The sequence below is a fragment of the Numenius arquata genome, chromosome 2 (genome assembly GCF_964106895.1).
Source record: "Numenius arquata chromosome 2, bNumArq3.hap1.1, whole genome shotgun sequence".
NCBI lineage: Eukaryota > Metazoa > Chordata > Aves > Charadriiformes > Scolopacidae > Numenius > Numenius arquata.
In genome coordinates, this window is record NC_133577.1 from 12427252 (window position 1) to 12439821 (window position 12570).

Genomic DNA, 12570 nt, shown 5'->3' on the forward strand with positions numbered 1-12570 from the left:
ACCAAACCAGCTAGCACTCGTAATAAGTCTGGGTGCTTAAGAGAAAGAATTAGGAAGAAATTCAGTATGATGAAAAAAGGTGATTTATTTTATATACATGCATATATTAATACAAGTTTTTCATTTAGGTACTTTTGGTATAAATTGTAATGTATTTCCACGGTTACAACCACAGAATAATGCAATTTATAGAACTACTTCATAGGCCAAGTGTAGAATATTTTGTGCCAATTTATTTTTCATATATATATATATTCTGCTCAGAAATATAATCACGTCGATTGTTCTGCTTTTCAAACAAAAAGGAAAAGAGCATCTGTTGTGAAATTTTAACAAATGCAAGTATTTTTTGTAAAACAAACACTTCAGGGTTTCAGAGTGAACTGAGTGCACATTCCCCACAAAATCAAAAGCGAGTCTGAAACCCCCAGGAGCCTTTTCACACTCTCCCTCTTGGCTTTGTTTTTTTAGTTTGGTTTGGTTTTTACACAAGGTCAAAACTCCTTTCAATAGGATTTTTGGTTTTAAAAGAATTTTAGTCTAGCTATTAAATGGAACAGACTTGTATTAAAAGAAAAAAAAACCTCTAAAAACTTTGAATGGTTTCACAATCATCCCTGCTTTCTGAACAGACATGACGCCAAATTTCATGCTGCACTTCCATGTGTGCTCGCTTCATTGCGCCACAGCTCATTTCATCACACGAAACCATCAGAGAGCATTTACTTTTACTGAGAGCATTTGCTTTTACCGAGCCATGGGAGCATAACGCCAGTGGAAAGTCAAACACATGTATTTTGCCTCCAGAATGAGATTGTTGATTCAAACTTAGGAAGCTGGAGTGAACCAACTCCGTACTCCTTGCCTAGGCATCAGTGGGATTCACCTGAACGCACTGGGAGAGATGCCAAGAGAGCCACTTCCAAGAGAGGGTCTTCCCCAGCCTGAGGAGGCTGCACCACTCAGGACGGCCGTTCTCCCACTGCCCGCCTGGTCACTCACCACCTTTGTAGGGTCAGAGAAGGGACTTCTAGTTCACACCCCCAGCTGGTCGTCTCTGCTTCACAGCAGACTCCCCAGAGCGAGCACTGTGTTACTGGGAGCCTACCAGGACACAAGCCCTGCAGGCTAAAGCCAATGCCATGAACCGCATTCAGAAGGAACAGGAAAACCAGGACTAAGATGGATTTAATACATTTCTATCAATACTTTCACGCTGGAAGTGAAGCACCATCTATGCTCATCAGTATTTCTTTGGACATTCTTAAACTTAGCTTGAAAGTTGGTGGTTTTTTTGTTGGTTTTTTTTTTTTTTTTCCAATCTCTAGTGTCTTCAAACCAGATGAAAAACAATCTCTGCAGGGAGACTGGAATCGCTCCAGAGATCATTTTTAATCAGGGGGCCCAAAGCTATTGTGGTAAAGGGTGCAAAAACCGAGACCCAAGCCGAGAGTTCACCCACACTGGCTACAAGCCACCACAAAGAGCAAAGCCAAGGGCAAGCAGATCCCAGCTATACTTAGCTTGTCCCCTGCCACTGAATCAATTCACTGTGCGAGAGTCTCCTCCACATGAAGCGATGTGCCAAGCACGTGGCTGCATCCCCAATCTTCTCTCAACTCTTGGTGCACTGCGCTTTTTTATAGCCATAAAAGGCACTTTAAAAGAAAATGGAGACTGAGAAAATGAGCTGAGTCAGAGTGTAAGCTGAAGCCAATTGCCTGGATCTCCTCTTCATTAACAAGATGCTAGATTAGAGTAATTCTCCCTTTCCCCTTGGTTAAGCTGTCGGTGTGTCTTTCAGAAAACATATGTTCTGAATTTCTGGGGTGCTGAGTGAGAAAAGCGACGTGCCAGAATTACGCTCTCCTCTACAACAACTCACTTAAATGTAAACGTGTAGAATACTGAAGTCAATCTTCTAATTAACGTTGGCATCATTACTATGAAAATGAAAGACTGAGTTGGCAAGAAAACTTATAAACAGTCTTTCATGTGAATAATTAAGCTATAGCTAAGCTTGCACTGGAACCCTTTTACCAGCCTCCAACTACAGTTACCAGCAAAACGTCTCCAAGACACTTAACGTTCTAGAGTTAATACAGTTCTTCTAGAGGAAGAGGCAGGACCAAAGCTGGTAGAAACTAAACTAGTCCACCACTATCCTCAGTGGCAGGTTATCCCTGTGCAGCAGCCATCCCACGCTGTTGAAAATAAAAAACCCATCCACATCATCTGCAGCTTGGGGCAGAAAGGGAAAAGCAGCAATTCATGACCGGAGAGTAGGTTTTAAAAAAGTGTGCTTTTCTGCATTTGTGTCTATTTGACGGTGAGTTATGAATGAATTAAAATATCTGGAGGCAGAGGGATTTAATACAAATGTTGTAAGTTGTTATCAAATATTTATATAAAGTCATAGCTTTGCATGGTTATTTTATCTGTTAGTGACTTTTATGTTACTGGCTGGTTTATACTAAAGACATCTTGCTGAAGTCTGTTAACAAAAAAACCCTGCCATTTTAGGAGCCAATTACGTTAGACACTCAGGACAACAAATGTTAAGATAAAGATTCAAATCCACAATTACGAGTTTTTGTTTAAAGTGATTTGATAATACTTCATCTATTTCCCTTAAAAGTAAAAGTTGCAAGGCTGTTTACTACTCAAGCACAAAAGTTATACACAGGAAACACAACGATGTCTGACTGCGTGAGGGACGTATAATATGCTACACTGTCCTGGTTTGAACAAAATCAAATTTTATTGAGCAAGAGCAAACAACAAAGTCAAATTCAAAGAAACAGTCTATCAAATGTGGTCCAAAACTAGATCTGAAAAAATTAAGCTCCCTAGATGTTTTCACAAATATAAAACAATTTAGTTCCAACAAGCTCCAAAGTTACTTTAACCGTAACTGTTCTGTTATACATGAAAAACCAACTTTGTGTCTTTTCCTGAAGAAAGAAATGGCTATTACTTTATGCAGTTACTGAGCTTCATGAAATGCAAAAAGTAAACACAGCACCTAGGGTGAAAACCTGATCGTATGTTTAAATTGCCAACAACTACAGTATTCACAGCTGAACCAGTAGGGTGAAGAAAATGGCATTAGAGCCAGAGCTCATGTAACATAATCACAGTTCCACTGGAAGCGTTAAAGAAGCTCCAGCGCAGCTACATCCATTAGCTAAAGCTGCGAGCTATGACCTCAGTAAGATATTATCCCTGTGCTTTAGTCACAATGAAGATCTAGCACACTCGAAGCAAACAATAAATGTAAGTCCCGTAAGATTTGAAGGGCTGCATACTGCCAAAAAAGGCAGTTTTATTTCCACTACTGAATGCTGGGAAGATACAAGCAACCAAGAATGGACAACTGGAATCTGTTAAGACAGTCAGCAGTTGCTGTAATGACATCTTCGTGGCAAAAAAACAGAACTGTGGGGTATTTTGGTATTGTTTGATTTTGCTTTTAAGTGTTTGCACTTGTCTGGATGAAGCTAAAAAGGGCTTGTTAGGACTGCAGTCTCTAGCAATTTCTGAGCCATCAGGCAATTGCCAGCCAATAATACAAATGCTAAAAGCATTTGACAAGGGAACAAAAAGCACAAGCAATGATACGCAGATGGATTTTGGAACTAATGGCCAGAAAGTCTACCAGAAAACTACTTTCAGCTGGCCAATATGAATGAGAGCACAACTTTTTCCTTGACTTGCTATTATCACTTGCACCACCTCTGTTTCATGTCCCAGCCAGGGGTAGTCCCAGGGGTCCCAGCTATAAGCAAGCAACAGAGCAGAAAGATCTATAGGCTCCAAACTGTGCTATCTGTAAATACCCCGAAGGCCCCACAATTGGCCTTCAATGCATGGGCACTTCTGCTGACTTATGCTCAACTTCTTGTCCACCGGGACCCCAGATCCCTCTTTGCTAAGCTATTTCCTAGTCAGCTGGACCCAGCGTGCACGTGGGGTTATTCTGTTCCAGAAGCAGGACTTTGTGCTTGCCCTTATTCCATTCTCTCTCCTTCAATTCAATATAGGCTATTTGGAGCAATAACAACATGCCACAAACCCCAGTGCAACAGAGGAAAAATACATCCTACTTTTGTAGCAGTGGTGCCAACACTAAGATCCCTCAGTGCTTACAAAAGATCCATTAATAGATAAATAACAGCTTTCTCAAACTCAACTCAAGCAAGTGATCCAGTGAAAGAGCAGCACTAAGCTGGTATCATCACTCCCCTTTACGATAAAATCCCTTATGTCACAATAGTACCAAACAAATTACTGGACCACCATGAGAGGGTGATGCAGTTAATCCTAAATCCTTGTGTTAGACCTATTACGTTGAATGCTTGGTGCTGGCAATAGTGAGTTCAGGAAAAAGTATAACACATGATAGGGTTTGGCTTTTTGTTTCTGTTGGGCTTTTTTTGTTTGGTGTTTTTTGTTGTGGGTTTTTTTTTTTTTTTTAAATGGAAAAAGGCAAACACACTTATAGAGAGATTACCCAAATTTAAACAACTATATGCCCCTTCTTCCACTCCCCTTCCCCAAGAAATAAAATGGAGATGGCATCATTTCTGAACACATTTGGGTTCTAAAGATTCACAGCATACGTAGGTTCTCTGGTGAGCTCTGCAGTGAACTAGAGCCATCTGTAGTACAAATTACTTATTCTCTTATTATCCTACCCATTATAGCCATTCTTCTTCCCCCTGACTGGCTCTCTGGGTTTTCTACCATGAAGGACATCTACTTTGGTTCCCTATACCTCTCCTGCACCTAAAAACTTCTTCTTCTCCATAGTTTTTGGCTTCAGAATTGCCCAACAGAATAAAGATGACATATCAACGTTGAGAAAATTCCAAGTATTTCAGAGAGAATTAGATTTAAATCTTAAGGCTTTGGGCCATCCCCTTTAAAAAGAAAATTAAAGATATGGCTGCTAGATTCAGGAAAAAATGCATCTCGGAGAACAATAAGGCCACAAGTATGCAAAGGTTATTGCCTTTCCTAAAAATGCAGCCAAGTTGTATTCACTAGTTCTTTTTAAGCTGACAAGGCATTACTGGAGTACCACTTGATTACCTATATTAAAAAAGGAGGAAAAAAAAGGATCCTTGTAATACTCCACAAAAAAAAGATCTAAAAATGAGCTCTAGATCAATAACTCAACCAGTTCAGATACACCTACTGAAGAAAACAACACTTTTTTCTTGATTTTCAAAAACGAAAATCAGAGACACTGTCACCTACTATCACCACCTATCACCTACCAAGAGAAATTCCTTCCCTTTCCATTGATTTGCTAACTTTTTTTGGTTGAAGTCACGCAAGCTGTCAGAATTGGGTCTCAAAAGCTAATAAATTAATCTTATCCCCCCATATCACTCTGCAGCAGCTGGTGTTGTGCTGCAGACTCCTGTAGTAGCCACTTACCTTGGAAACAAAACAGTCTGCTATAGCCACAGGATCATTTTCACAGTTTTCCAAATCTTGCAGAAGTTCACTAAAACAAAGAACAGGAAAAGGAAAGACAATTATGGCACACCTTGGAATAGACACACTTGTATATTCAGAGCCAGACAGCGCCTCATCATTCATGGCAGCGGTGTGACAGGGGGAGTCCTAAAAAGGGAACAAGAACCCCTTTGGTGCACCTCTTCCCCCTAAATGTATAGCTGCTGGGTTTTTTTTTTTTTGTTTGGAGGCAGAGGAGCACTCTAAGGAAATGGTATTCCCACATACTTAAAAATTCAAGTCATTGCAATGGGCAGGGATTGCTGATCTCCCAAGCAAAGCTGAGCCCCTTCCTTCAGATTGACAGCTCTTCTACAATAATCGTAGTGGTGTAGTCAGACAGTTGTGTAGCTTGTATATCAACTAACACAATTTAAAACTGACAAAATTTAAAAGATACTGAAGCACATGCCCTGTCCTGTTAAGACTTCATATGTTCTAGAAGCTCTACTTGATTGAGGGAGATGAGGTGCTGGTCTGAAAAACACAGATGAGAACCAGGGATGTATTACACATACAAGAAGAATGGTAATAAGCTCACTCAGGAAAATTTGTCTACCTTTAGTGGGTCTGTTCACTGAAGAAAAATGGTTAGCCTGGAAAAAGTGTTCTGGAAGGGAATATATAAATTGTACATGCATAAAAATAAAACCTTACTGAGTGGATTTTATAATTTTGACATGCCAAGCAGGAAATGAATTCATCGTAACAGGAGCAAAGCAATAAGGGAGCATGTTCACTGTTGTACGAAACTCAGTTCTCAAAAGCCAATGCAGTCAAAGAAAGAGTTCAAGCAGAAGAAGAAAACCTCAACCTCTCTCCTTGATCCAAATAGGCTTTAGTGTTACTGAAAGATGTACTCAGTAAAATGAGAGAAGAAACTCAGTTTTCTGCCAAATTGTTCTCTGATAGAACTTTTCTCCCTACCTCCCCCCTCGCCCCCCTTCTCATCAGATGATTTTCCATTTAGGGCTACTTTTCTCCCAGGTCACAGCTGGTTCCCTGAACGAGTTTTGCATAAGAGTTGCTATGCCTGTATCTAGGGAACTACCCTTTTCCCCTCTAAGCAGACACAATTTCCCTCTGTAAGTAAGAAAAGGAGTAAACCAGAAAAGTTTCCTGACTTGCTCTTCGCTTCTCTAATTGCTGGAGGAAGGAAGGGGAGAAATCAGCAGTCGGTCATAAGGAACAAAGACAGACAAAGACCTCAGGTTCAGCGGTCGCTAAGCCACTCTGTACGGCAACAATTTAAACTCCACACCTCAATTTCTTCTTCATCAAAATGGGAATAAAAATATGACCCTTGCTTGATGGCCCACGCTCATGAAGCAACTTTACATCAGCAAAAGCAGGAAGCGGTAGCAATGGTGACCATAACCATTATTTATAATGACTGAGTCGGTTCCACACATGAGCTTTGGAAACACGATGAATAGGCTCAGAGTATTCCTGCTGTCCCACAGGCCGACGTTCTCCTGATGGCTTAGAGTATGTAGCACCTTGATTGCCATTTCATTCCTACCATCTCCTATAATACCACATTATTTCTTCTACAGGATACAGTAACGCAACGCTTAAAAGATTTTAACATATTCACGCAATGAGTCCAAGTTCATGCAGTAAATATGCTAGTGGCTTGTATCCTCAGCACAAGCCCATGGTGTAAGGGCTGTGGTTTGAAAGATTTTGTTACCTACACTGCGCTCTCTTCTGTCTCACCCGGCTGGTAAGAATGGGATTGGTAAGAGCAGCCTGCCACTGTAAAAATAACAAGTCTGTCATGCTCAGGAATCCTGAAAAACTTAAAATACATTCCTACAGTACCAAGTTGACATGTGAAAAAGCAGGGTTATCATTAAAGGCTAAGTACCTGGCAGGAGGCAGAAGAAACAATAGAGACAAGCCTTAGTTCCCTTCGCCTGAACATCCAGAGGTTTTACGCTGTCACAGACGGCACCACAGCTCTCGGTGCCCGCGACTCGCTTCTGCCAACAGCCCAGGGGGAGGGAGCACGAGGGGACACCGCCAGAGGAATGCCAGGCTCTTGCAGCTGAACCGCTAACAAGACTCAGGCTGAAGCGTGCCACATGTGCCAGTGCCATTTAAGACCATGTACTGAGTTATACAGAATCACAGAATCACCTAGGTTGGAAGGGACCTTTTAAGATCATCTAGTCCAACCAATGAAAAAAAAAAAAAAAAAAAAAAAAAAAAAAGCCACACACACACCCCACCACACCACCCAACACTAATCCATATTCCCAAGCATCATGTCAACTCCTCTCTTGAATACCTCCAGGGATGGTGCCTCAACCACCTCCCTGGGCAGCCCACTCCAATGCCTGATAACCCTTTCAGTAAAGAAATATTTCCTAATATCTAACCTGAACTTCCCCTGGCGTAACTTGAGGCCATTACCCCTTGTCCTATCATCTGTAACTTGGGAGAAGAGACCGACCCCCGCCTCTCTACAGCCTCCTTTCAGGTAGTTGTAGAGAGCGATAAGGTCTCCCCTCAGTCTCCTCTTCCCCAGACTGAACAACCCCAGCTCCCTCAGCCTCTCCTCGTAAGACTTGTGCTCCAGACCCCTCACCAGCTTCGTTGCCCTTCTCTGGACCTGCTCCAGCACCTCAATGTCTTTCCTGTGGTAGGGGGCCCAAAACTGGACACAGTACTCGAGGTGGGGTCTCACCAGTGCCGAGTACGGGGGGACGATCACTTCTCGGGTCCTACTCACCACACTGTTCTTGATACAGGCCAGGATGCTGTTGGCCTTTATGGCCACCTGGGCACACTGCTGGCTCATGTTCAGCCGACAGTCGACCAACACCCCCAGGTCCTTTTCTGCCAGGCAGCTCTCCAGCCACTCTGCCCCAAGCCTGTAGCGCTGCCTGGGGTTGTTGTGACCCAAGTGCAGGACCCGGCACTTGGCCTTATTGAACCTCATCCCGTTGGTCTCAGCCCATCCAGCCAGCCTGTCTAGATCCCTCTGCAAAGCCTCTCTACCCTCCAGCAGATCAACACTCCCACCCAACTTGGTGTCGTCTGCAAATTTGCTGAGGGCTGGAAAAATCTGAACCTGCACGATCATCACCAATAGCTAACGCTAACCCCTTTGGGATGAGAGAGGTAAGTATGAAGAGACTGGCAATTTTTCACCTAGTGCATTCGTTCCTTTTTCAACTCGAATAAAAGTCTCATTACAATGCCTTTTAGGATTAGGCTTTGACTTTTTGGAGTACAAATTATTTTCAAGACAATACACTTATCTTCCCCATGTGGGTGAAGACTTTCAATAGGACAAAGTGCAGGTTAGTATCAAGGTATTGATTACAGGAGGTCAAGAGGTGGTGGAGTCTCCGTCTCTGGAGACATTCAAAACCCGCCTGGACATGTTCCTGTGTAATCTGCTCTAGGAGGACCTGCTTTGGCTGGGGGGTTGGACTAGATGATCTCCAGAGGTCCCTTCCAACCCCATATCATTCTGTGATTCTGTGAGATAAATGCATTTATAGTGATTACAATCACCATATTTGCACACACAATTCAGGTGAGGTGCTTTTTTTTTTTTATTATTTTATTCATTTTATATCATCACCAGACCATTTTGAAGCAAGACACAAGTATTTTTCTCCTCCGTTTTGATGCAAATTGGAGGAAGTGAGAGATGGTAATGACAGGGACATTGGACAGGCAATTTGCGTGGAATAGAAGGAATGGAAAGACGCAAGAAGGAAACAGCATGGTTTGTCCTGAACCCATGACAAAAAAACCCCAACAGTTGATGACCAAGTTCTGCACAGTCTAGCCATAAATGCTAAAGTAACAGAATCTCCAAAAAACTTAATTCTCTCAGTGCCTGACAGAGCACAGCATTCAAAACAAAAATGGACACAGCAGGCACAATCCGGTCTTCATGGTAGAATATTTTCACCATATAAAGTTCTGGAAAAATTAGTCTGAAAAGCTCAGACTTTCAGTAAAAAGAAAATAGACAATCAAGAGAAATTTAGCCTTGATACAACTTCACTATCGCAGAAATCCTGTGGCCAAGACTGATTTCTTTCCACTCAGAAAAAACAACCTTCTTCCACTAAAGGGGAGCTCTTACAGGTTTTATGAAAGCTCCTCCTGACACCAAGCCAGCCCTTACCACCGTGAAGCTCAGAGCACAGGAACTGCTGACTACAGCAGTTAGAGAAAATGGTCCCGAGCTGTATTTGCATGCTTCAGTAATCGCTGATCAACGAGGACCGTGCAGAATGATCTGTGCCAGCAGCAGAGGTTTCAGCTTGGCCTCTCCTAAGATTGTCTGAGTGTGGGTAGAAGTACTGACCTTGAGCATGTTTCTCTGCAGAGTTCCCATTTCAGAATAGTCACGGTAACAGGTGGAGAATTTATCCTAAAATGACACTTGGAGAGAATCTCAATAGGAGATTCCAGGGAAGAAAGGCAGCAAATGCTGACTTAAAGAACACTTCCCCCTTCCAAATAAATAAATTAATAGTGGGGGAGCTTTCCCAAGAGACAGTGGACCAGTATATAGTCAGTGGTTCTGCTTTAAGAAATAGCTTTCCAAAAAGAGATCACAGTCACAGGACTAGCAGTTACCATCCTGACCATCATTTCTGCCATTCAACACAACACCTAGAAATCACTAAGTAGCTTGGCTGAGAGAAATTCCCATTTACTGAAAGGAAATTTCTCAGTGCTATACAAAATCCAAAAAACCCGACCAAATGGTTTGAGAAAAACAAGGTAATTCTGAAACTGTAAAATCATCCTCACAAAAAGCATCTGAAACTACTAACACAGTACTGCCAAATGGACCTTTTTCAAAGGTAAAAATAAATAAAAATGATCTAGAGTATGTTTAGGATCCAGAAGCTACATGCCAAGTTTCACACAGGAGGGAACTTAATCCTGGAAGCTACACTGGGATCCACAATGAGAGTTCAGTCTTAAAAGCTCACAATTTCCATGTAGAATTTTAAATTAGAAGGCCTGAAACACATTAGTAATTTACTAGAGGCTTTGGACAACTTTCTAGTAAATTTTAACCGTTGTAACATATCTATCTCTAAAATCGCCCAGAACTGCTTCTTTTCTTTTTTTTTTTTTTCTTTTTAGTCTCTGCGATTTTTTTTTTTTTTTGCAAGTCAATTATTCTGTATAATGACTGATCATACTTGAAGGTATTTTTTTTAGGTAATATTTGCAATGATGCTGGTATAAATGTGTCCTAGCTACCAAGTCTGCCATTCCGGTAGCCTTTGAAGGATTGGAAAATATAATGGCCAGGACTGGTTTTTTCCATCCTGTGACCGCTGGGAAGCTGTAAGCTTACAATCTTTGTCTCATGGCTCTAAAACACATGATCAGGCTACCACTAGGTATTTTCTATTGCGTTAGACATTTAGTCAGGTCAGTTGTAGCTGAAGCAGGACACAGCAGCTTTCTAGTTAAGTGTATTTCCATTACTCTGCAATAGCTGTTTTAATTTTCAAGAAAAGATTTTAGGTTTCATCTTTGTCTGTAAGTTCTGAATAGATCTGTCCCCACTCTTCCCTTTGATAATGAACAGCAATCCCACCAGCTGAAGCACTTTAAAGTAACTTCCCATGACGATGGAAAAACACTGAAGATGCTCTTTGACACTAATACTCCTCTTTTGATTCAATTAAATTATTTGTTCTTCTTCAGAAAACACAGTAGTTTGGGAGCTGTTTTGTCAACTACAGCAGAGCTAAGAGAGCTTCTACAGGAGTAATGGGATATAAAAGATGGGGGAACTTTATTCCAATGTATTTCTTGCATCAATTGAATATTCAGGTTTTCCTCAAACGCTGAACAAGTTAATTACTTTTATAGTAACTGAGGATTCAGAAAGAAGTATCAGTAGCATGCTCCTAAAAGTGCAGATACCACAGGTCCCACACAGCACGGCACTACCTGTACAAGCAGGAAATTTTACTTCAGGCTTCCAATATACGCTAGAATCCCATCTGCGAAGTTTTAGAGAAGGCTGTAAAGATACTGAACAGAAGCCTTCAATAAACAGAAAGGTGCTTGAACACAGTTTTGAGAAATTAATTCAGGAAGCCCCTAGTAGTACAAAACACTACAAAAGCCAGGTCTGGGTGATGTATATCGGTACACAAAAGGACCCAGTATAGTAGGATTAAAATTTTGTCTCTTGCGTAAGGCAAGAATTTTATTCACAGTGGTCTTGCATTCGGCTCAGTTAAGGTATGGAGCAGGTTAGGCCTAAATTCATGGAAAAACTCAGCATGAAAACAAAAAAAGTAAATGGAGACCACATTTGAATTATGAAATAAACAGCTAAAAAAATCTGATCTCAGCAAACCAACCCTGCTGAGAATCAAAGATAGAGAATTTCTCAATTTATATATATTGGCTGTATTAAAGTGATAAAAGAGTATTTGGTTGGCTTGCTCCCTCCCCATTAACGCAGGCTATCGAACTGTTTTCATTTAGTTAAATATGAATTTACCTGTTGAAACGGTAGATCTCCCGTATGTTTCCAAACAGGGCTGATCGCTCTTCTGTCCCCAGGGAGAGCTTGGTCTGGTCAGTGATACAGTCGAGGTAATCCTACAAGAGAAATGAGAAGCGGGTCTTCAGACATTTCCTCCTTTTCTAGATCAGTAAACGGAGCTATGTTTTATTGTACAAGACGAGTCTCTTCATATCAGTTTCACCTTATTATTACAGTAAAGCCTTCAGTAGCCCCTCTGCAAACAGTCCCTCTATTATACAGCAACAGTACTTATCTGTTCATTGAAACCAAGAAGATAACAAAAGACTGAATGCTAAGTTATAGCCCTTAGACAGGACAGCCAACATTTCTCTTGCTACAGATACACAAATGTGTTCAGATTTCATTCACAATGACAGCTTAATTGATCATTTAACTGGCTTAAAGACAAAAAAAATGTAAAAATAAGAGATGAAGAATATCATTTAATGCAGTCTTAGTAACAGAAGACCTATAGAATGAAGAGCAGAAAGCATATAAGCAAC

General features: G+C 41.2%; 1 protein-coding gene across 3 annotated transcripts in view; it reads right to left on the minus strand.

Annotated features, from left to right (window-relative positions):
* Window positions 1–12570, minus strand: part of PLEKHG1 (pleckstrin homology and RhoGEF domain containing G1) — a 53565-nt gene that overhangs the window by 20671 nt on the left and 20324 nt on the right. For 2 of the 3 annotated variants that reach the window (XM_074168319.1, XM_074168318.1), the window contains exons 2-3: window positions 12041–12141; window positions 5446–5515 (exon numbers count right to left, since the gene is read on the minus strand). In XM_074168319.1, coding sequence (XP_074024420.1) covers window positions 5446–5515; window positions 12041–12141 — 171 coding nt within the window. The remainder of the gene's footprint in view (window positions 1–5445; window positions 5516–12040; window positions 12142–12570) is intronic. The other variant, XM_074168320.1, reaches the window with a different exon arrangement.